General features: G+C 46.2%; 1 protein-coding gene across 4 annotated transcripts in view; it reads right to left on the reverse strand.

Moving 5' to 3' along the window:
* WDR59 (WD repeat domain 59) overlaps nucleotides 1-25860 on the reverse strand; it is a 142737-nt gene that overhangs the window by 71064 nt on the left and 45813 nt on the right. For 2 of the 4 annotated variants that reach the window (XM_068261681.1, XM_068261680.1), the window contains exons 11-14: nucleotides 25578-25657; nucleotides 17476-17590; nucleotides 15810-15937; nucleotides 2874-2921 (exon numbers count right to left, since the gene is read on the reverse strand). In XM_068261681.1, the coding sequence (XP_068117782.1) occupies nucleotides 2874-2921; nucleotides 15810-15937; nucleotides 17476-17590; nucleotides 25578-25657 (371 nt within the window). The remainder of the gene's footprint in view (nucleotides 1-2873; nucleotides 2922-15809; nucleotides 15938-17475; nucleotides 17591-25577; nucleotides 25658-25860) is intronic. The other 2 variants (XM_068261683.1, XM_068261682.1) reach the window with 1 other exon arrangement.

A 25860-nucleotide genomic window follows, 5' to 3' on the forward strand; every position in this document is an offset into this window, starting at 1 on the left:
CAATACTTCCAATCAACTGAAAACATTGATCGGATTGGTTGAATTGTATAAAAAAAACCTAACAAACAAAAAAAAAACTGAACAAATGTAACGTGTGTGGCCACCTTTTTTGTTATACCTGGTACATACCATGCAATTTCCCCTCAACGGATCAAATCGATAATATCCATCATGTCTGATCTGCTCATAATCGAGAATGGGTCCAATTTTGTGCTGTATCGATCTGAATATCGATACAGCTTTCAGCCGGAAGCAAATCGGACATGATGGAAGTTATCGATTCGACCTATCGATCTGTAGGGAAATTGCATGGTGTCTATGAGGCGTTAGTCCAACTGACACTTATACCACACTCATCTAGCATGGCCAAGTTCTGTTAATAAGTTAACAAATTGGGTGGTAATAATTCTTTAAAAGAAAATGTAATTTGTTACATTTCTTACAAACTATATAGTACACAGATTTCCTTAAATAACTACAACTCTAAATAAGTTTGAAGAAGAACGCCACTGATCGCTGGTCACATGACAAGAGTGCTGGTCACAAGACGTAAATGCTGGTCTGCTCTACATTTTGGAACCGATATGATCCATCGGTGGCCAGGCAGATAGCCTGTTCCACCCCCTGATTATTAACCAGGAGTGCGGCCGAGACTTTGTATTCATTTGCACTTGGTTTGCAACTGACCTGTGTAAATATTTAGGCCTGAACCATAAAGCAAATTAAATGGAAGCACTTCCTGCCACAGTACTGCAGGAGATGGTCAGTAGGATAAAACACACAGGATAGGAGGGCACTGGGCATTCAATCTCCCTAGTACAGAAAGTACCCGGTTAAAGAATGGGATAGGCATCGCAGAGTTTGTTAACTGCAGCGTCACACTGTGACACCCCCCATTTCCCCGTGTCACCCTACTGTCCCCCCTCTGTGCATCCGTCTCCCTCCTCCCTCCAGTGCCTCCTCCTCTCCCCATGATCCCTCACTTCTCCTCCTGTGCCCCCTCTATTCATCCTCCTGTCACCCTGTTCTCCCTCTGTGCATCCTCCTGTCACCTTGTTCCCCCTCCTGTCACCTTGTTCTCTGTCTATGCATCCTCCTGTCACCCTGTTCTCCCTCTGTGCCTCCTCCTGTCCCCGATCTCCCCCGTCCCTCCTCCTGTCACCTTGTTCTTCCTCTGCGCCTCCTCCTGTCACCCTGTTCTCCCTCTGTGCTTCCTCCAGTCACCCTGTTCTCCCTCTGTGCTTCCTCCAGTCACCCTGTTCTCCCTCTGTGCTTCCTCCAGTCACCTTGTTCTCTATCTATGCATCCTCCTGTCACCTTGTTCTCCCTCTGAGCCTCCTCCTGTCACCTTGTTCCCCCTCTGAGCCTCCTCCTGTCACCTTGTTCCCCCTCTGAGCCTCCTCCTGTCACCTTGTTCCCCCTCCTGTCACCTTGTTCCCCCTCCTGTCACCTTGTTCTCCCTCCTGTCACCTTGTTCTCCCTCCTGTCACCTTGTTCTCCCTCCTGTCACCTTGTTCTCCCTCTGAGCCTCCTCCTGTCCCCCAATCTCCCCCGTCCCTCCTCCTGTCACCTTGTTCTCCCTCTGAGCCTCCTCCTGTCACCTTGTTCTCCCTCTGAGCCTCCTCCTGTCACCTTGTTCTCCCTCTGAGCCTCCTCCTGTCACCTTGTTCCCCCTCCTGTCACCTTGTTCTCCCTCTGTGCTTCCTCCAGTCACCTTGTTCTCTATCTATGCATCCTCCTGTCACCTTGTTCTACCTCTGTGCCTCCTCCTGTCACCTTGTTCTACCTCTGTGACTCCTCCTGTCCCCCGATCTCCCCGTCCCTCCTGCTGTCACCTTGTTCTCACTCTGTGCCGCCTCCTCTCCCCCTGTTCTCCTCTATTCTCCCTTTGTGCCTCCACCTGTAATCCTGTTCTCCCTTTGTGCATCCTCCTGTCACCTTGTTCTCCCTCTGTGCCTTCTCCTGTCACCTTGTTCTCCCTCTGTGATTCCTCCTGTCACCTTGTTCTCCCTCTGCGCCTCCTCCTGTCACCTTGTTCTCCCTCTGTGCCTCCTCCTGTCACCTTATTCTCCCTTTGTGCCTCCTTTCACCTTGTTCTGCCTCTGTGCCTCCTTCTGTAGTCGTTCTTCCTCTGTGCCTCCTTCTGTCACCCTGTTCTCCCTTTGTGCCTCCCTGTGCCCCTGATCTGCCTCTGTGTCTCCTCCTCATCCCATGTTCTCCCTTTGTGCCTCCACCAGTCACCCTGTTCTCCCTTTGTGCCTCCTCCTTTCACCTTGTTTTGCCTCGGTGCCTCCTCCTGCCCCCATTCTCCCTTTGTGCCTCCTCCTGTCACCCTATTCTCCCTCTGTGCTGCCTTCTGTCCCCGTTCTCCCTCTGTGCCTTATCCTGTTTTTATGTCTCCCCCTATGCCCCTTTCTGTCCTTTTGTGCCTCCTCCTGTACCCCTGTGCACATCCTGCTGCCACTAACCCCCTTCCCTGAGCCCCCAAGGCCTTAGCTCACCGGCAACAATGTCCCATGTCGTGCTAAAAAGTTCTCCAGTCTTCGCCCCCTATTACAAAAATGACACAATACTGTCTGGCGCTAAGTTCATAATGGGGGGGGGGGGGGGTCTTTCATATGTCACCATTCATAAACCAGGGACTATCTGTACTTGGCCTCCACTATAAGTAAAAGGGGCATCTGCAAATGCATTCAATGTATGGCTGGAATGGAGTCCTTCTTTCACTTTGTCTCTTACTTATGAGAAGTAACTCTAACTTTCCTTAGCGGCTAGCCACGATCACAATCTCTGCCGCAGCATCTCTCACAGACCAGTCTTCTGACCGGAGTGTGAGCTCACTGGGCAAAGAATGAGCTCAGGCCTTAACTCACCTCAAGTACAAAATGGGAGGAAAAATAACCTACACCAATCAGGCCACACTACCAAAAACAAACACACACAAACACAAATAGAAAAATCACTTCAGTAAGGAGGTCCAGTCGTTCAAAAACAAAATTAAGATCTACAATGACTAAACTTACTCATATATTCTACTGTACCTGTCTGGTTATCCGGTCTCCAGCTCAGCCACCTGATGATTCTGTAGAATCTAGATACGTGGCAACTTGCATCATGTTTGGCCCACTCTGGACCACCAGGGAAGCTATATTAGAGGTGTAGCCCTAGATCACCAGGGAAGCCATGTGGGGGAGGTAAGAGGGAAAGCACTAGACACCAGGGAACTGTATAGGGGAGATTTTATAGTACTGCGTATGGGCAGGACACGGACGGGATCGTGACCGAGGATGTGTGTAGCCAGGGCCGAGCAGGTGCAGTGGCCTGCTGACTCATCAGTCGCCGGAAACTATACTGGCTTGCAGTGGCGTAGCTAAGGAGCTATGGGCCCCAATGCCAGTTTTACATTGGGCCCCTCAAGCACTCTATACATAACAATTGATGCGGCGCACCAAAACCTGCCAATGGCAACTACAGTGTCAGAGGTGCAAGAAGGGGACGGGGACCAGCTTGTTAATGATTACCACAATTCAAAGTATCTTTAGAAGTGATGATTATGAGCACAGGACCACTAGAGAGCTAATACTGCAGTTGAGGGAGGGCCCCTTGTGGCCCCTCTGGCTCAAGGGCCCCGATGCGGTTGCAACCTCTGCACCCTCTATTGCTACGCCCCTGCTGGCTTGTTTGTCCCGGCACAGTCACAGGACGTCTGCAGGTAGAAGCCCCCAGGTAAGTTAAACTCTTTTCTTTTCAGTTCACTTATGACGTCATCAAGCCGGGACCAGACACTTACGTCAGAGCGAGCGGGGATGCTCTATTAGTCATCACTACGATCCGCCGGCGATCGTAGCGATCACGTGATCAGGAGCCAATCACAATGGCTCCTGATCACTGAGGGGAGATGTCAGCTGTCATATGACAACTTAATTTCCCCTCTCAGGTGCGCACCATCGCGTTGGGAGCGAAAATGGCAGCTGGCATAAATCCTACGCCTCATCAGGACAGCCACACGTGCGGCGTAGGATTTACTATACACGGTGCCCAAAAGGTTAAGATTCACTTTAAAGTGAACCAGAGACAAAGCACCCTCAGAGCAGGGTAGGTGTTTTCTCTAATGTTCCCGAATGATATATATGGTAAAATACGAGGGTGCTTCGTTTCTGGTTCACTTTAAGGTAAAAAATAAGTAAGCTTTATAGATACAACCCCATAGATACAACGTAAAGTAGTCAGTGTACAGCTTGTATAACAGTGAAAATGTACTATCCCATCAAAATAACTCAACACACAGTCAATGTCTAAACCACTGTAAACAAAAGTGAGTAAACCCCCAATAAAACATTTTCTCTTCCCTTGGGTCATGTTACCCGTTAGTGCAGGCGTGGGCAAACTTGGCTGGCCCTCCAGCTGTTAAAGAAAACCTGAACTGAAAATTAAAAGTCAAAATAAACATACACAAGTCATACTTGCCTCCTGTGTAGTCTACTCTTCAATCTATTTTTCCTCTCCTGCGTCCTGTTTGCCCACTGTGATCAATGGAATTCTCTGTCCTCCATTTTGAAAATAGCTATTACCACATAACAGCTTCCTGGTCAGCACACAGTTAAACTGTAACATCGTCCACTTGAACCATAGGGAAACATGGACATATCAGTTCTCCTCTCAGCTGTAACTGACAGCAACTGATATATAACTGACAGCAACTGATATGTTTCAGTTCTGACAAAATGTTGTCAGAACTGGAAGGGATTATTGTCAGAAGAAAATGGTGAGCTTCTGAGAGGAACTGATGGCAAGGTGACTATGTAATGTTCATTTGAAGTTACCTCATATGTTTATTTTAAATAATTTTACTCAGTACAGGTTCTCTTTAAGGAACTACAAGTCCCACAATGCATTGCAGGAGTCTTACAGCCACAGTCATGACTCAAGGGCAAATGCATTGTGGGACTTGTAGTTCCTTAACAGCTGGAGGGCCAAGTTTGCCCATGCCTGCGTTAGTGTTACAGGGTCTCAGGTGTGAATGGGGAGTAGGTGTGCTACATTTGGTGTTATTGCTCTCACAGACTTTCATACTGGTCACTGGAAGCTCAGCATGGCTCCTCATGGCAGTGAACTCTGTGAGGAGCTAATAGAAGGATTCTGCCCAATCAGACATTTTCCCTCCCCGGGGTCATGTGACTGGTTAGTGTTACACGGTCTCAGGTGTGACTGGGGAGCAGGAGGTGTGTTACATTTGGTGTTATTGCTCTCACAGACTCTCATACTGGTCACTGGAAGCTCAGCATGGCTCCTCATGGCAGAGAACTCTGCGAGGAGCTTACAGAAGAATTCTGCCCCATCAGACATTTTCCCTCCCTGGGGTCATGTGACTGGTTAGTGTTACAAGGTCTCAGGTGTGACTGGGGAGCAGGTGGTGTGCTACATTTGGTGTTATCGCTCTCACACTCTCTCATACTGGTCACTGGAAGTTCAGCATGGCTCCTCATGGCAGTGAACTCTGAGGATCTTAAAAAAATAATTACTGCTCTACATAAAAATGGTCTCGGCGATGAGAAGATTGTCAACACCACAAAACTGATTGCAGCACTGTGGCCAAGACTGTACAGAGGTTTAACAGGACAGATTCCACTCAGAACAGCCCTCGCCATGGCCGACTAAGGAAGTTGAGCGCGCAGGCTCAGCATCATATCCACAAGAAGGTGTCTTTTGTAAATATATGTACGACTGCTGGCAGCACTGCTGCAGAGGTTGTGTGTGTGTGTCACTGATAAAGACTGGATACTACATCAAACTGGTCTGCATGGCTGTCGTCCTGAAAGGAAACCTCTTCTAAAGATGGTGCACAAGAAAGTCTGAAAGTTTGCTGAGGACAGACTAAGGACATTGATTACAGTGGTCTGATGAGACCTGGATAAATGAATTTGGTTCAGATGTTGTCAACCAGGTGAGGAGTACAAAGTTTGTCTTGCCCACAGTCAGACATGGTGGTGGGAGTGTCATGGTTTGGGAGTGCATGTGTGTTGCCGAAACAGGGGAGATACAGTTTATGGAGGACCATGAGGAACCATGAATGCCAACATTTATTATGAAATACTGAAGCAGAGCATGATCCCCCTTCCTTCAGAAACTTGGCTGCAGGGCAGTATTCCAACATGGTAACGACCATAAGGGCCCTTTTCCTCCAGCGCTGGCTGAATCGCAAAGTTGCAAACCGCTAGCGATTTTACAATCGCTACGGTTTGCTTTTTAACATAGGAATCGCGGTAGGTCATTTCCACTACCGCGATTCGTTTTTTACCCGAACGCGAACGCGCAGCGGAGCGATATTTGCCGCGATTTTGCTATGCAGTGCATAGCATAGCAAAATCGCGGCCGCAAAAAGTCGGGGAATCGCCGGTTTTGCGATTCAGCAATCGCTAGCGTTCAGCGTGAACGCTAGCGACTGCAGGTGGAAAAGGGCCCTTACACACTTCCCAGATGACCACTGCCTTGCTAAAGAAACTGAGGGTGAAGGCACTGGACAGGCCAAGCATGTCTCCAGACCTAAACCCTAAAGCATCTGTGGGGAATCCTCAAATGGAGGGTGAAGGAACGCAAGGTCTCTAACAGCCACCAGCTTCCTGATGTCATCATGGAGGAACACAAGAGGATTCCAAGGGCAATCGGTGAAGCTCTAGTAAACTCCATGTCCAAGAGCGTTAAAGTGTACCTGAGATGATTAAATGTAAAGATTCGATACTTACCCAGGGCTTCCTCCAGTACCATAAACACCTGCGAGTCCCACGCCGTCCTCCTGCGGTCTGCCATTCAGCAGAGATCTGCCCCCGGTAACAGGCTCAGTTGGGTGCAGTCTGGGACTTCTGCGCATGCTCGGACCTCCCACCCATGCGCGGAAGACCCAGACTGATGTAACAAAGCAATTACCGGGAGTGATTGCGGCTGAACGGCAGACCGCGGGAGGACGGCGTGGGACTCACACGTGTTTATAAGGCTGGAGGATGCCCCGAGTAAGTATTGAATCTTTACATTTAATCATCTCTGGTACACTTTAAAGAGAATCTGTACTCTAATATTCTTACAATAAAAAGCATACCATTCTATTCATTATTTTCTCCTGTGCCCCTCTGTGCTGTTTCTGCCACTCTCTGCTGCAATCCTGGCTTGTAATTAACAGTTTTAGGCAGTGTTTACAAACAAACTAACCAGCTTCTAATAGGCTCAGCTAAGCATAGTGTGTGAGTCATTCAGAGTATGCAGGGGGCCTGCAGAGGGTGTGTATCGCTTCTACCAATCACAAGCAGCCCTGCACATTCCACACAATCAAGCTTTAGCCCGACAAACAGGACAGAGGAAAGATACATTGATTTATTACAGAGACAGTGCACATAGGAAAGACTGCAGTAAGCCAGAGCAGATTAGAACAGGCATAGGAACTTATAGGATAGAAGAACTAAGGCTGAAAAATTTGTTACAGAGTCTCTTTAAGGCAGTTCTGGAAAAAAATGGTGGGCACACAAAATATTGACTTTGGGCACAGTTTTTACATTTATTACCTAGAGGTGTATTTACTTTTGTTGCCAGCAGTTTATACATTAACCACTTTACCCCCGCGCGTACGTATTTCTCCGCCCCTTTTTCCATCCTTTAAAAACCAGGGACGGAGAAACACGTACTTTCCGCGTTCCCGACGCTGCCCGCGCTCCCGCTCGTAAACACGCCGCCCGCCGCTAGTAAACACGCCGCCGCCCGCTCGCCCAGAGATCAATGAACGGGAAAATCCATTCCCGTTCGTTGATCTAAGCCCCGCAATGATCAGCTGCTCTCCTATGGGCAGCGCGATCATTGTGAGCAAAAACTCACGTGTCCAGCCTCCTTATTCTTCCTCCAAGCTTCCGGAAGGAAGCTTGGAGGTCGCATTAAAACAAAAAGTTACTGTGGCCATCTTGTGGCCAAATAGTAAACTACACCCTACACATTTTTCACATACAAATAAATGACTTTTACACATAAAATTAACTCATTACCTCCCACACTACCCATTTTTTTTTTTTTTTTGTAATTAAAAAAAAAATAAAAAATTTACAATTAAAAAAAATACATAAATAGTTACCTTAGGGACTGAACTTTTTAAATATTTATGTCAAGAGGGTATAACACTGTTACTTTATAAACTATGGGCTTGTAATTAGGGATGGACGCAAAACTGAAAAAAATGCACCTTTATTTCCAAATAAAATATTGGCGCCAAACATTGTGATAGGGACATAATTTAAATGGTTTTTATAACCGGGACAAAAGGGCAAATACGTTTCATGGGTTTTAATTACAGTAGCATGCATTATTTAAAAACTATAATGGCCGAAAACTGAAAATAATTATTTTTTTCCCCACATTTTTCCTATTTTCCCATTAAAACACATTTAGAAAAAAATAATTCTTGGCATAATGTCCCACCTAAAGAAAGCCTAATTGGTGGCGAAAAAAACAAGATATAGTTCATTTCATTGCGATAAGTAATAATAAAGTTATAGACGAATGAATGGAAGGAGCGCTGAAAGGTGAAAATTGCTCTGGTGCTCAGGGGGTAAAACCCCTCAGTGGTGAAGTGGTTAATTGCTGTGTGTTGAGTTATTTTGATGAGAGAGCAAATTTACTGTTATACAAGCTGTACACTGACTTCTTTCTTTACATTGTATCACAGTGTCATATCTTCAGTGTTGTCTGGACTTCTAAACCAGGCAGTGGACTGCACTGCTGAGACTATGGCAGTGATGGCGAACATTTTAGAGACACCAAACTGCAACACAAAATCCACTTATTTATTGCCAACACAGAAATTTATACTGAATACTGAGGTTTTAGTTAAGAAAAACAACTCGTACATTAACCTCCCTGGCGTTCTGGGTCTCGCCGCTTCTCCCATCGCCATGGTGATGATCGAACATGACGTCGACGACGTCATGAGGTCATGGGGAGCTACGATCCTTCCCATTGCGCAGCCTGGTGGTGATTGGTGATTCGCCAGGCTGCGCCAGGCATTTTGGGGGGAGGACAGCCCCTTTAGCGGCGCATCGCGGCGGCGATCGGGCAGAACATGTAGCTAGCAAAGAGCTAGCTACATGTTCAGAGAAAAGTAAGTAAAAAGACCCCCCAGGGGCTGAGCAATCCTCCAAACCGCCAAGGAGGTTAAAGAACACCATACATTTAAAATGCAGCAATCATTCCCATATATGAAACGCATCAATCACCCCCACATATGAAATGCAGCAATCATCCCAAAATATGAAGTGCAGCAATTACCCCACATTTGAAATGCATCAATCACCCCACATATGAAATGAAACAATTACCCCACATTTGAAATGCATCAATCACCCCACATTTGAAATACATCAATCACTCCACATTTGAAATGCATCAATCACCCCATAAATGATATTCTGCAATTACCCTACCCTGGCAGCCAGCTCCTCCACCATATGAATGCCACCCTGGATGAGCATCTCCAAGATCTCAGAAGGTATGAAGCTTCAGTTGAATGGGAGAGAGACTAGGTAGGGAGAGCAAGTAGTTGCTGGAGGGAGGGTTGGTAGCTTGTGCTAGGAGAAGAGAATGTAGGTAAGTTTAGAGGTTACGTAGCTGCGGCTGGGTGGGAGGGTAGGGAGATCAGGTATCTACTGCTGGACAGGAGGGAGTGTAGTTAGGTAGAACGGTTAGGTAGCTGGACAGGAGTGAGTGTAGGAAGGTAGGGAGGTAAGGTAGCTGCAGCTGGGTAGGAGGAAGGGCAGGTACGTAGCTGCAGCAAGGCGGAAGAGAAGATAGGGAGGATAGGCAGCTGTTGCTAGGCAGGCTGTATGGAGGGGTAAGTAGCTGCAGTGGGTAAAGAGGGAAGGTAGCTGTGGCTGGGCGGGCACATGTAGGGCAGGTAGCTGCAGCAGGGCAGATGGTAGGGAGGGAAGGTAGCTGTGGCTGGGTGGGCATATGCAGGGTAGGTAGCTGCAGCAGGGCACATGGTAGGTCGGGAAGGTAGCTGTGGCTGGGTGGGCATATGCAGGGTGGGTAGCTGCAGCAGGGCAGATGGTAGAGAGGGAAGGTAGCTGTGGCTGGGCGGGCATATGTAGAGTAGGTAGCTGCAGCAGGGCAGATGGTAGGGAGGGAAGGTAGCTGTGGCTGGGCGGGCATATGTAGAGTAGGTAGCTGCAGCAGGGCAGATTGTAGGGAGGGAAGGTAGCTGTGGCTGGGCGGTCATATGTAGGGTAGGTAGCTGCATCAGGGCAGATGGTAGGGAGGGTAGGTAGCTGCGGCTGTGTGGGTCGTTTGGATGTTAGGTAACTGCACCTATGTGGGCTGTATGGAGGGAGGGTAGGTAGCTGCAGCTGGATGGGCTGTATGGAGGAATGGTAGGTAGCTGTTGCTGGGCAGTATGGAGGTTACGTAGCTGCAGCTGAGCAAGCAGTAGGTAAGGAGGATAGATAGCTGTTGCTGGGCGAGCAGGTAGGTAGGGTAGGAAGCTGCAGCTAGGCAAGTAGTAAGGTAGTTAGGTGCTCCTGGACAGGCAGTAGGTAATGAGGGTAGGTAGGTACATGCTGCTCCTGGGTGGGCAAGAGAGAGAGCGGGTAGTCTCCTGTTGCTGCTTACCCCTCTCTCTGGCTCTCACGCCACCTTCCCAAATAGCCCACAACCCTGACCTCTCTTCACTGTGGCTGGAGGAGGATAGGGGTGGTGCTCATCCCCACCGATCAACTAACCGCGTGCCTCTGAAGATGTTGCTGACATGGGCCGAAATGAAAAATTAAAGGTCAGCCAGGAACTGGGAGTATCAATGAGCAGTGAGGCAGCAGGTGATAATACTGTCCTCTTTTTCCTGCCTACCTCTCTGCGCAGGTCAAAACGGATGCTGACCAAAGGAATAGGGGTCTGCTTGTGACCTTGTTGCTGTGCGTTCCACTATCGCACAGTGCTTATGTTGTCAGTGGTTTTTATTGCTGTCTGTGTCACTGCTTAGTTGAGCTGTGGTGATGTAATGCATCAATTTGTTTATGCCATATGAAGAGTTTACTTAAAGAGACACTGAAGCGAAAAAAAATATATGATATAATGAATTGGTTGTGTACTATGAATAATTACTAGAAGATTAGCAGCAAAGAAAATATTCTCATATTTTTATTTTCAGGTATATAGTGTTTTTTCTAACATTGCATCATTCTATAATATGTGCAGATTACACAACACTCAGCATTCAAAATGAGTCTTTCAGAGCAGTCTGTGAAGTAATGACCTCTCCTCTAGCAGAGGAAAAGTAAACAGTTCAATTACAGTTGAGATAATAAAAGTCAGATAACAGCCCTCTCCACGACTAAGTTAGTCGGAGAGCTTAATAGCTTTTTTGCATAGAGATAACAACTGGAGTTTCTCAACTCTTCCTGTACTGGAAACAATTAGACTGATGTATCTGATCTTAATGTTTTTATTCTTAGATGTACTACACATACAAATCATAATATCAGCATTTTTTTTTCGCTTCAGTGTCTCTTTAACCCCTTCCCGACCGCCTAAGCACCGTTAAGCATCAAGAAGGTGGCAGCTCCAGGACCGCCTAACACCAAAAGGAGTCAAGTTCTAGGGCGGGGTTTTGCAGGGGATCCCGCACGCCGATGCACCTGCATCCCCACTTGGGTGACGGAACTCTGCTCCGCCATCAGTCTACAGGTGGTGATCGCCGCTAGGAGACTGTTAGACGGCGGAACCGCAGTCTACTAACATTGTACAGTGCTGCGTTCTACGGCAGCGTTGTACTGGGGACAGCCGTGTCACTGATGCTGATGCCTATGAGAGCTGATTGTTGTCATTGGCTGTCGGGCCGAGGGGGGGGGGGGGGAGTTAATTTTATTATTAAAAAAAAAGACTAATAAATTGATTAAAAAAAAACAAAAACCAAGAGCAGCGATTAGAGCTCACCAACAGAAAGCTCTGTTGGAGGGCACAAACGGGGGAAGGGGGGGTAATCGGTTTGGCTGCTGAGTTGTATCGCTCTGCAGCAAGTTATTAAAGCTGCACAACAAAAAATAGCCTGGTCACTGGGGGTTCCTTAAGTGGTTAAAGTTCTAAAGTACAGGAAGCTGCTCCTTCCTCTTCCTCTCACGTCATTACGGTGGGCAGATCGTATTGGTGGGTCGTCCATAAGCATTTGACCACGGGTGACACTTTGTAGATTTTGCTGCTTGGTTTATAAAGGTACCTCCGCAAAGGATATAATAAGTTATCCAGCAGTACGAGACTTGCTCAAACAAAGTTGAAAACGGCAATCAAACAATGGCTAATCTGCGACCTTCGTTATGTTATCAAGTAAAAGTTGCTATTTTTATATCCTGAGATAGCAGGCAATTATTAGGTCATCTAGTTCCAGATTTCTAGAACTCGAGTGCACAAGCTGAGGATCAGCAGCAAACCAGTGCAAGCAACCAACAAAGATGGCTGCCTCCATATACTCCTCTCATTGCGGGTTTTCTTTACCTAAGATTTAGAAGTCGCGGCTTGAGCACTGTTCTCCAGTAATGGCAGGTTTACCAGTAAGCATGAGAAAATGTGCAGACGGATATCAATGAAATAAATAGACCGACTCAGGGATGTGCTGCATCAATCAAATCACTTCAATATGTGCTATGCCATAAAGCACGTAATGAGAACGTAATGCAAATCAGAAAAGAGAGCACGGTCTCTTTAATTATCAACACTCATGCTTAAAGTGAACCTCCAGGCTAAAAATCTACTCAGCAGCACTGAAAAGCCTTGGTGTTTCTTTAACAGTTTCACAGCATCAGAACTTTGTTCTTCTTACCCAAGCTTCATTTTTAGCTGCACAGAAGCAAAGCTCCACCCCATCAAAGAAATCTGCCCGGGCATTTTTCCCTTGATGCTGTGCAAAGCACAAAAAGATGGCTGCCCCCATGAAATCACAAACATTTGCCTGTTCTTTTAAAACAGAGATTAAGAGATTATATTACTTATTTTAATTAACAACTAATGTAACTTCATGACAGTATGTTTGTTTAGGCTGAAGCTCCTCTTTAATGTTTAATTGCCATTGGAGGAGGAATATAAAATGTTTATAAATACTTTATCATTATTTTACTTTATAATATTATTATATAGATTAAAATGCAAATTAATGTAGAGCTGTTGGAACGGCATCAAGTGCATTACTATTTACACGCATGTTATTGCATGCATGAATCTTCCTAATTCTTGCATTTACTTTTTAGTTGCTCCTCCTTCCAGCCCTTCCCTGATTGATTATGTGACCACATCAGTCTACTGCATATTAATGTGATGAAGGACTTATCCACAACACAGGGAGCTCCATCACTCTGTGTATGGAATGCATACTAGGCACTTCCTGATTGTGGTGGGGATGCTGATTACGTCACTTCCTGTGCAGCGGATTGCGCCACTTCCTGTGCAGCGTCCTCTGCCAGCAACGCAGGTCGTTTGGAGTGCACACTGACCTGCGCCTGACCTGGGCATTGGTGAAGACATAATGGTATTATGTTTCTGGGCTCGCAAGAGTGATTCGGTGATCCAGCGATTGCCAGATCCCGAATTACTTCTCCCTCAGAGTAGCTACAACTCTGAGTGGGAATAGTAACTACCGCCGCCCGGAACTTTGTGCGGCAGCAGAGTGAGCCGTCATTTAGCTCACCCTACGCCAAAAAGACTGGGTGGTGAAACACCATGTATGCTTCTGCCAGCCCCCTCTGACTGTATAAATAGACACCTTTATTCAGATGATATCCAGCCCCTGAGGACGCACTGCCCGCTGTACATGTGGAGCCTGTCATAGGGGTGTCTTACCCCCGGGTTCCTGCCCTGCGGACCTCGGAATTCAGTATCCTGTCTCCGGTGTAGTATCTCCTTGCATGTTAGTTAGCACCTTATGCCGTTCCATTGTACTTGGCACTAGTTGTTGCACTTAATGATTTTGTTTGAGATTTATGGATTTGTTCATATCATTTAAATGTTTCATATGCACTTTATTCACTATTTTTGCATTCGATAGATAATAATATGATTATATGTTTTATGGCACTGCGTTGTACTTTCTTGAACCAGGGTGCAGTACTAGGGGGGTTTCAATATTGAACCTAACCAAAATTCTGTAATAACTATACAGATGTCCTTATTTGCTATTAAGTTATACAAATTATATATCGGGGAGGATACAGTTTATCATAATTTTAAGTGGTTTTATATATGTTTGGTTTTGTAGACCTAATAAATATTGTTATATGTTTATACAAGAGGCGGTGCTGATGAGTCATGATTTCCTCTTTCTGAATGAATTCAATAGACCGGTGAAGATCATGTGGGCGTGGCACTGATAAGACCTGTGAAGATCACGTGGGCGTGGCAATTAGACCGGTGAAGATCACGTGGGCGTGGCAATGATTAGACCGGTGAAGATCACGTGGGCGTGGCAATTAGACCGGTGAAGATCACGTGGGCGTGGCAATGATTAGACCGGTGAAGATCACGTGGGCGTGGCAATGATTAGACCGGTGAAGATCACGTGGGCGTGGCAATGATTAGACCGGTGAAGATCAAGCGGGCGCGGCAATGATTAGACCGGTGAAGATCAAGCGGGCGCGGCACTGATTAGACCGGTGTAGATCACGTGGGTGCGGCACTTATTAGACCGGTGAGGATCACGTGGGTGCGGCACTGATAAGAATGGTGAGGACCACGTGGGCGCGGCACAGATAAGAATAGTGAGGACCACGTGGGCGCGGCACAGATAAGAATGGTGAGGACCACGTGGGCGCGGCACTGATAAGAACGGTGAGGATCACGTGGGCGTGGCACTGGTTACACCTGTGAAGATCAAGTGGGTGCGGCACTGATTAGACCGGTGTAGATCACGTGTGTGCGGCACTTATTAGACCGGTGAGGATCACGTGGGCATGGCAATGATAAGAATGGTGAGGACCACGTGGGCGCGGCACTGATAAGAACGGTGAGGATCACGTGGGCGCGGCACTGGTTACACCTGTGAAGATCAAGTGGGTGCGGCACTGATTAGAGCAGTGACGATCACGTTGGTGCACTGATTAGACTGGAGATCACATGGCCGGAGCACTGATTAGACCGGTGAAGATCACATGGGCATGGCACTGATTAAACTGGTGAAGATCATGTGGGCGTGGCACTGATTAGACCGGTGAATATCATTAGATACGAGATCATGTGGGCGTGGCACTGATTAGACTGGAGATAACGTGGGCGTGGCTCTAATTAGACCAGTGAAGATCACATGACTGTGGCACTAATTAGACCGGTGAAGATCACGTGACTGTGGCACTAATTAGACCGGTGAAGATCACGTGACTGTGGCACTAATTAGACCGGTGAAGATCACGTGGGCGTGACACTGTTTAGACTGGTGAAGATCACGTGGGTGTGACACTGATTAGACTGGTGAAGATCCCATGGATGTGGCACTGCTTAGGCTAGTGAAGATCACATGTGCGCGGCACTGAAGATCACATAGGCATGGCACTGATTAGGCTAGTGAAGACCACGTGTGTAGCACTGAAGATCACATGGGCGGCACTGATTAGATTGGTGAAGATCACATGGGCGTGGCACAGATTATATTGGTGAAGATCACATGTGCGCGGCACTGAAGATCACATGGGCATGGCACTAATTAGGCTAGTGAAGATCACATGTGCGCGGCACTGAAGATCACATGGGCGTGGCACTGATTATATTGGTGAAGATCACATGGTCACGGCCCTGATGGACCCACTCACCTCAATGTTGACGTTCCGGATGTGCACATTGATCAGGGAGAATTCCTGCTGCAGGGTCTGCGGGAGGCTGGACTGCTCCGAGTTAACCATCGCTGATAATGTTCCTGGACACTCTTCAGAGAATCCCACTGAATAAACAAAACAAAAACGTGTCATTGCAACAAGTTATGGAGGTGATCGCTATTTACGGTAGTTACCCTGATTGTGCTAAAAAAAGAAACTAGACGGTTTTCTGGGCACCTGGGCAGTGCTAAACACAATAGTCTACACTAAATAAAATATAACTTTATTGATAAATAAAACACAAAAGATCAGGATTATACAACAATTAAAGTGACTCCAATGTACTATAACTAGTGTGGATCAAAAACCCTATAGGGAATACATTTAGGCATACCACTGCGTAGCGGCTAAACCCTTTCTTTTCTCATCCTAAAACCGAGGCGAGTACAGACCTCAATCCAAATGGTTGCTGTAGGACAACACAGATTATGTCAAACCTCTTGATCTTCTCTCTGCCTTTAAAGGCACCCATAAACATGTAGACTGCCACCCAATGTAGCGAACATATCAATCCCTCTCTGATCTGAATCTGAGCAGAGAAAGATTGAATCTCCCCATTCACTGCACACAGATTTTCAATAGATTACTTCATTAAATCTTTTGAAAATCTATTGAACTGCAGCACTGCATCTACCATTGTCGACCTACCGCCGCTCCCACGCTGCATCCGATTGAAATTCTGATCAAAATTTTGGTCAATCGATTTTTTTGCCATTTTTTTTGTAATCAAAATTACAGCTCATTGCGCTATAGATTCAAGCGATCGAATAGAATTTGCCTGGAAAAATTAATGTGTGTATGACCTGCTTAAAGAGAATCTAACAAAATTTTCAGCCTTATTTCTTCTATCCTATAAGTTCCTATACCTGTTCTAACGTGTTCTGACTTACTGCAGCCTTTCCTAGTTGCACAGTGGCTGTGTTATCTCTAGTGGCTGTATTATCTCTGTTATATGATCTAATCTTCTCTCTTCTGTCGGCTGAGGCTGGAATGTGTGGAATGTGCTGCACTGCTTGTCATTGGCAGAAGCTATACACACCCTCTCCAAGCTCTGTATGAGTCAGAGACTGAGCTACTCTAGCCTATCACACTCTAGTTAGAAGCCATGTCTTTTGTTTGTAAACACTGCATACAAATGGCAATTACAAGCCAGGATTTCAGCAGGGAGTGGCAGAAACAGCACAGAGGGGCCCAGGAGAGCATAATGAATAGAATGGTATGCTTTTTATTGTAAGAATTTTAGAGTACAGATTCTCTTTAAGCTCCACTAATGATGGGAACACACAATGCAATTTCCCGTCGATGAGTGATCGGATGGAAAGTTGCACCGTGTGTACATGTCTAAACTGCTCCCGATCGATATCGGACAGGAAATTGCATGGTGTGCTCCAAGTATAAAAGTGAAAGTGTTGACAACAGAGGGTGCAGCAAGGTCAGTGCCCCAATGGCTTTGCATGGGGAGGGTTTTTTTTTGGGGGGGGGTGACATGTATGCTGTCAGGTTAGGTAGAGGTTGGGGGAGGGGTTAGGGAAATTCTTGGAAAAAGGCAATGCATAATTAACTACAAATGAATAAGTTGGTAGGCGGGGCTCCGATCACTCACCTTCTTCCTCTGAAGGCCCGGTGATCTGCTCCTGCGGCTGGGACTTCTGCTCTGGCATCAAGGACACATCTATCAGGTCGTCCACAAGATCCATGATCTCATCATTAGCGCACAGCTACAAGAGAGCACAGAGATCATAAGTGCATTGAACATATTGCTACATTCAGGGCCGGTTCTCTCATAAAGCAAGGTGAAACATTTGCATCAGGCGCAGAGATTACAGGGGCGGCATGTTTGTACTTTGTTTACACTTACAGCATGCAGTCAGAGTAGGAAGAGAAGCGAGAGGAGAGCGAGGTGAAGAAGTCTATGGGCTTGATTCACAAAGCGGTGCTAACTGTTAGCACGCCTGTGAAAACCCCCTTAGCACGTCTAAACAAGCTTTTCGCGCATAAAACTTTACGCGCGCAAAACTTTATGCGCGTAAAAGTTTACGCATGTACTGCACAGAGCGCAGGGCGCTCCGCGCGAAGTGCCCATTAAAGCCTATGGGACTTAGCGCGCGTAAAGATTTGCGCGCGCAAAGTTAGCACGCGATCTGATTGAGAAATCCGGTGCTAACCTACTTAGAACCCTGGTTAGCGCGTCTAAAGACTTTAGACGTGCTAAGTAGGTTAGCACCGCTTTGTGAATCAAGCCCTATGTGGGGAAAAACAGGTCGTTGTGCTGTGTGAGGAGTCTGACAGTGAGTGAGGAGGGGGGAGGCAATTGTCAGGCGATGTGCGTTTATTCCACATCAGGGAAGGGAGGGTTTGCATCCTCAAAAGTTTGCCTCATGCAGTAAAATCTACAATCGTCCCTGGCTACATCCAATCAGAGACGTGGACTACTGACTTCCTGAGGAGAGATTAGGGGGCGGGAATATCACATCTTCCTCAGTCATGCAGCCACTCTACACAAGGAATACACACTGTAAATGGCTGTGGCTGAATGGAGTAATGGTTAAGGGCCCTGCCTCTGACACAGGAGACCAGGGTTCGAATCTTGTCTCTGCCTGTTCAGTAAGCCAGCACCTATTCAATATGAGACCTTAGGCAAGTCTCCCTAACACTGCTACTGCCTATAGAGCGCGCCCTAGTGGCTGCAGCCAGGGCTGTATTTAGGGTTTGGGCTCCCCTAGGCACCCCAATCCTACTGCAGCCCCCCCCCCCCCCCCCCGGGCATTGGCGGTGCGCTTCCGCCGCCGCAAAAAATGGGCATGGCCACATAATGCAGTGGGCGTGTCCATAACATACAGTGGGTCTGACTAATTAAAATTTCCTCCTAAGAGTGCAGCCCAAAGTCGGTGGGGCCATGTTTTCTCCCCGGGTATGAGTAAAGTGACCCTAAAAAAAGCAAGTAGGAAATGTTCCTCCCCCCCCCAAAAAAAACACATTAACCAGTGTTCTCTCGCACAAAATAGTGGTAGGTATTAGATTGTGAGCTCCCCTGAGAAAAGTCAGTAACATGACAATGTTCTCTGCAAAGTGCTGCAGAAGATGCCAGTGTTATATAAATACATAATAATATGGTAGGACATTAGAATATGGCAGGATTAGATTGTAAGCTCCTCAGAGGATAGTCAGTGACATGACTACGTACTCTGAAGTACTGCTGAAGATGGCAGTACACTATAGTACAGTAGTATGGCAGCAAGGTGGCGTAGTGGTTAGCGCTCTCGCCTTGCAGCGCTGGGTTCCCGATTCGAATCCCAGCCAGGTCAACATCTGCAAGCAGTTTGTATGTTCTCCCTGTGTCTGTGTGGGTTTCCTCCGGGCACTCCGGTTTCCTCCCACATCCCAGTGCCATACGATACAGATAAGTTAATTGGCTTCCCCCTAAAAATTGGCCCTAGACTACAATACATACATACACATATGACTATGGTAGGGATTAGATTGTGAGCCCCTCTGTGGGACAGTTAGTAACAAGACAATACATAATATTTACAGTGCTGTGTAATATGTTGGCGCTATATAAATAATTAGTATAAGTACAGTATAAAGTAGCCATGTCTATAGGTGTCCCCAATGTAGACATACTATAGGTGTCCCCAGTATAGATAGCCAGGTCTATAGGTATCCCCAGTTTAGGTAGTAGTCAGGGGCGTAACTAGAAATCACTGGCCCCCTTGCGAAAATTTGGATGGGGTCCCCCCCATAGGTGCCAAATAATCGTAATGGGGCACCGTTTCACTATAAAATAATTGTAATGGGGCAGTGTTTCACCATAAAATAATCGTAATGCAGCAATGTTTCACCAGAAAATAATCACAATGTAGGCAACATTTCACCAGAGAATAATCGCAATGTGGGTAACATTTCAGCAGAGAATAATCGCAATGAGTGCAAAATTTCAGCAGAGAATAATCGCAATTAGTGCAACACTTCACCAGAAAATAATCCCAATGAGTGCAACATTTCAGCAGAGAATAATCGCCATGAGTGCAACATTTCAGCAGAGAATAACTGCAATGTGGGCATCATTTCAACAGAAAACAATCACAATGTGGGGAGTATTTCAGCAGAAAATGTCCCCAGTTGAGGTTATAGGTATATAGGTGTCCCCAGTTAGATAGTAGGTATATAGGTGTCCCCAGTTAGATAGTAGGTATATAGGTGTCCCCAGTTAGATAGTAGGTATATAGGTGTCCCCAGTTAGATAGTAGGTATATAGGTGTCCCCAGTTAGATAGTAGGTATATAGGTGTCCCCAGTTAGATAGTAAGTATATAGGTGTCCCCAGTTAGATAGTAGGTAAATAGGTGTCCCCAGTTAGATAGTAGGTATATAGGTGTCCCCAGTTAGATAGTAGGTATATAGGTGTCCCCAGTTAGATAGTAGGTACAGTGGGTTGCAAAAGTATTCGGCCCCCTTGAAGTTTTCCACATTTTGTCATATTACTGCCACAAACATGAATCAATTTTATTGGAATTCCACATGAAAGACCAATACAAAGTGGTGTACATGTGAGAAGTGGAACGAAAATCATCCATGATTCCAAACATTTTTTACAAATAAATAACAGCAAAGTGGTGTGTGCATAATTATTCGGCCCCCTTTGATCTGAGTGCAGTCAGTTGCCTATAGACATTGCCTGATGAGTGCTAATGACTAAATAGAGTGCACCTGTGTGTAATCTAATGTCAGTACAAATACAGGTGCTCTGTGAGGGCCTCAGAGGTTGTCTAAAAGAATATTGGGAGCAACAACACCGTGAAGTCCAAAGAACTCACCAGACAGGTCAGGGATCAAGTTATTGAGAAATTTAAAACAGGCTTAGGCTACAAAAAGATTTCCAAAGCCTTGAACATCCCACGGAGCACTGTTCAAGCAATCATTCAGAAATGGAAGGAGTATGGCACAACTGTAAACCTACCAAGACAAGGCCATCCACCTAAACTCACAGGCCGAACAAGGAGAGCGCTGATCAGAAATGCAGTCAAGAGGCCCATGGTGACTGGATGAGCTGCAGAGATCTACAGCTCAGGTGGGGGAGTCTGTCCATAGGACAACTATTAGTCATGCACTGTACAAAGTTGGCCTTTATGGAAGAGTGGCAAGAAGAAAGGCATTGTTAACAGAAAGCATAAGAAGTCCCGTTTGCAGTTTGCCACAAGCCATGTGGGGGACACAGCAACCATGTGGAAGAAGGTGCTCTGGTCAGATGAGACCAAAATGGAACTTTTTGGCCAAAATGCAAGACGCTATGTGTGGCAGAAAACTAACACTGCACATCACTCTGAACACACCATCCCCACTGTCATATATGGTGGTGGCAGCATTATGCTCTGGGGGTGCTTCTTTTCAGCAGGGACAGGGAAGCTGGTAAGAGTTGATGGGAAGATGGATGGAGCCAAATACAGGGCAAACTTGAGAAAACCTCTTGGAGACGGCAAAAGACTTGAGACTGGGGCGGAGGTTCACCTTCCAGCAGGACAATGACCCTAAACATAAAGCCAGGGCAACAATAGAATGGTTTAAAACAAAGAATGGCCCAGTCAAAAACATAGAATGGCCCAGTCAAAGTCCAGATCGAAATCCAATCGAGAATCTGTGGCAAGATCTGAAAACTGCTGTTCACAAACGCTGTCCATCTAATCTGACTGAGCTGGAGCTGTTTTGCAAACAAGAATGGGCAAGGATTTCAGTCTGTGCAAAGCTGGTAGAGACATACCCTAAAAGACTGGCAGCTGTAAATGCAGCAAAAAGTGGTTCTACAAAGTATTGACTCAAGGGGCCGAATAATTACGCACACCCCACTTTGCTGTTATTTATTTGTAAAAAATGTTTGGAATGATGGACGATTTTCCATCCACTTCTCATGTGTACACTACTTTGTATTGGTCTTTCAATAAAATTGATGCATGTTTGTGGCAGTAATGTGACAAAATGTGGAAAACTTCAAGGGGGCCGAATACTTTTGCAACCCACTGTATATAGGTGTCCCCAGTTAGATAGTAGGTATATAAGTGTCCCCAGTTAGATAGTAGGTATATAGGTGTCCCCAGTTAGATAGTAGGTATATAGGTGTCCCCAGTTAAATAGTAGGTATATAGGTGTCCCCAGTTTAGGTAGTAGTATCAGTGCTGCAGCTAGCTAAATCAGCTTACACCAGCAGTGAAAGGGTTACACACTAGAGACAGAGAGATGCTGGACTGTGTGATCAGGGCTGACATGTGACAGGCAGATAAGACAAACAAGTGGAGAGGAGGTGTCGTCTTACCATGGAGAGAGTGCCCATGATGTTTGTGCAGCCAGTGTCCCTCTCCCCTTGAGCTTGATGAGGCAGGAGGCGGGGATTGAGGGAGAAACCCTGACGCTGCACAGAAAAGCTGCAGACATCAGGCAAGACAGGGACCCTTGCAGAGTCATTTTAAAAGACGTGCTGCCTGCTAAGCTGTCAGGAAATGAAATTATGCAGCTTCAGGTCGCACTTCCGACCCTGCCGCCTGCAGTTCATTGGCCAGTGGTGTGCTCTGTCACACACTAACATGCTCAGCCATGCTGAAGAGGAGATCGGGACTAAACCACTGCCAGGCATGGATGGGGAGGGCAGGTGCCAGCTGCAGCTACCCTGGGCTGGACCAGACTCGCCCCCAACCCCCCCCCCCCCCCCCCCTCAAAAAAATAATAATAATCCAGAGATACACTCCAGAGGACCAGGGGAAAATGTTTAAATAAATTAAATAACACACCATATAGGAGGATGCCCCCCCCCCCCGAGGTGGCCGCCCATGGCACCGGCCCACGGGTGCCTCTTAAGAGATACGGCCCTGGCTGCAGCTCTGGCGCTTTGAGTCCACCAGGAAAAAAGCGCTATATAAGTGTTCTGTGTTTGTTTGTTTGTAAATATAGCATACTAATTAAAGCTCAACTATAGGCGTTTTGCTCAAACAAAACTTAAAATATTAAATTAATTCATGTATTCCTGTGAACCTTGTCCTGAGTCAAACTGCATCAAACTTCTTTGCTGTTAGAAGTGAACGGAAAATCGATCGTAAAATCCAATCGGACCTGTTGGAAATAGTCCATCTGACAGTAAATCTGTCATAAAATTGTATTGTGTGTACCTAGCATAAACCTCTGGAATAAAAACCTTCTGAATGCACTACAGTGGTTTCATATCAGTTACATAGCAAAGCAAGAAGCAGTGGGTGGTTCTTTACAAGACAGAGCTCAGCAGCTCCACCTAGAGACCAGTGCTGTCACTGCAGGATGCAGCAGCCTGAAAACCCTGCTACATTGCCATTCCAAATAGATGCAGCGCCTACCTATTGACTGCACACACAGACCATCCTCTTAGACCAGTGTTGGCTAACCTTGTCACTCTAGCTGTGGTGGAACTACAAGTCCCATGAGGCATTGCAAAACTCTGACAGCTCTAAGCATAACTCGGGGAGGCAGAGGCATGGTGGGATTTGTAGTTTTGTCACAGCTGGAGTGCCAAGGTTAGCAATCACTGTCCTAGACCATACATGTCAAACTCTGGCCTGTGGGCCAAATCTGGCACGCAGAGCCATTCAATTTGGCCCGCTAGTGGTTTCCCCACTTTGCATTGTGTTTGGCCCACTCCAGACCACCAGGGAAGCTATATTGGAAGCAAAGCCCTGGATTGCCAAGGAAGCCATATGGGGGAGAGAGGGGAAAATAACTAGATACCAGGGAACTATATAGCGGAATGAGGGGGCGTGTCACTAGACACCCAAGAACTATTTAGGGGTGGGAGGAACACCAGGGAACTGTATGGGGAAGGAGTGGGGCCATTAGCCACTAGGGAACAGTATTGGGGAGGGAGGGGGCCACTAGACACCAGGGAAATGTATAGGGGAAGAAGGGAGAACCACTAGATACCAAGGAACTGTATAGGGGAGAAAGCACCACTAGACACTAGAGAACTGTTTAGGAGAGGAGGCATTAGTCACCAGGGAACTGCATAGGGGAAGGAGGGGGCCACTGGACACCAGGAAACTGTTTAGGGGTGCAAAGGTGGACCACTAGACACCAGGGAACTTTATAAAGGAGGAAGGTGGCCACTAGACATTGAGGTTGGCTGCAACTTGGTCCCAGAGCTCAATTTCGGCTCACTTTGTATTTGAGTTTGACACCCTTGGCCTAGACGGAATTATTTTAATTACGAACAGTAATCCTACTAAATCAATAATCAATTTAGTTAGGTGGCAGCTATATTAAAACTCTGCTTCAATATTTGAGACTTTGCCTTGCCTTAGACTTTGCCATTAATATGACCCATGGTAGCCCTGTGGGAGGTAGAGATAAATGAAATTGCCAATAATTCCAGCCTGTGGGCAAATTTATTACAATTTGTATGCAACTTGGAATTGGGCCAATAACTGCCAGGAAGTGCATTGGATTGAATATTTAAAAAAAAAAAAAAAAAAAAAAAAAAAACCACACACAAATACTGTGCTGACAAAAAATTTAATTAAAGGTGCACTATGGCAAAAAAATGTAAAATTTAAAATATGTGCAAACAGACAAATAAGTAGGTTTTTTTTCCTGAGTAAAATAAACCATAAATTACTTTTCTCCTATGTTGCTGTCCCCATGAAGAGATGGACAAGTCCAAAACCTATCACTTCTGTCAGATTTCTACTACCTACTGTAAGTGACAGCAACACAGGAGAAAAGTAATTTATGGCTCATTTTACTCTGGAAAAAACGTACTTCTTAGGTGTCTATGTTTGCACATAACTTAAATTTTACAATTTTTCGCCATAGTGCCCCTTTAAGCGTTTTAATTGCTATTAAACAGCGCACTTAGGGCAGTAAGATCCAGTCCTAATATATTGTAGTCAGAGATAACAGTCACTTTGGTGCCAATTCCAGGTTCACAGGGACAAGGCAAGGGAAATCTTGTGACTTGACAGTGTAAACTGCCACCTCACCCTCTAAAAGGCGCACTCACCCTTTTTTCCTAGATCGTCTATTAGATGGGACCACAGTGTGTTGGGTCATCTAGACTGCCCCCGCCTTGTCCAGCACACTCTGTATATGGTCTCTGGTCTATATGGATCTCATGAGCCCCCTATGCCTTAAATGGACATAGGCGCTCCCCATAGTGTAAAACCATTTTAAAATTTTAAAGCAGTAGGATCAGCCATGCTATGGAAGGGAAAAAAACACACATATAAGTAGATAAATACTTGATCTACTTACATAACACATGTATTGTACTGTCCACATTTTTATTTCAGTGAATGTTATATAGTAAATGAAGAGAATTCTGTTCCTGGTGGGAACCATGTCTTTTGCCCACAGTTTAGGCTAAATCCTGATGTCATTTCTGCCCTATACTTTTTTCTTTTCTCCTCCCAATGCTGAGTCACCTCAGCCTTGCTTGTAAACACAAGTGAGCAGAGGATAATGTTTCAGCTAGGTAGCAGTCTGCTCAGCCAATCAGTGAGAAGCAGGAAGGTTTTATGTGCTCTGATCTCTGTCCCTGTAGGAGAGATGTGGTTACTTCCTGTTAGGAAAGGAAGTATAGTTGATTTCCCAGAGAGGGATAGAAACAGCGAGGAAAGTGAAACATTTCCATTTTCACACCATTACTAATAACAAGCCTCTGGCAGTAAATACAGGAGATTGCTGTAAATAATCTTACCCGCTGCAGCTGGGCGTCCACTCTCCAGAGGCGGAGCGTCTGGTCACGTGACCATGTCACCAGCTGACAGTCCTTCTGGCCTGGAGTACAGGAGGAGAAAGGTGAGGGCACAGGCAGGGCAGGACAATCATTTGTGATCATTTTGGATGATACTTTGACGTTTACACAGTCATGCCACCATTGTCCAAAATATTGCTGCAAGACAGTGGGCGGAGCCATGCAAACCATTTCTTATTGCCTCTGTAAGCTGAGGGAGCATCCAATGCTATTGGTGTACAGGACA

The sequence above is a fragment of the Hyperolius riggenbachi genome, chromosome 11, assembly GCF_040937935.1.
Source record: "Hyperolius riggenbachi isolate aHypRig1 chromosome 11, aHypRig1.pri, whole genome shotgun sequence".
NCBI lineage: Eukaryota > Metazoa > Chordata > Amphibia > Anura > Hyperoliidae > Hyperolius > Hyperolius riggenbachi.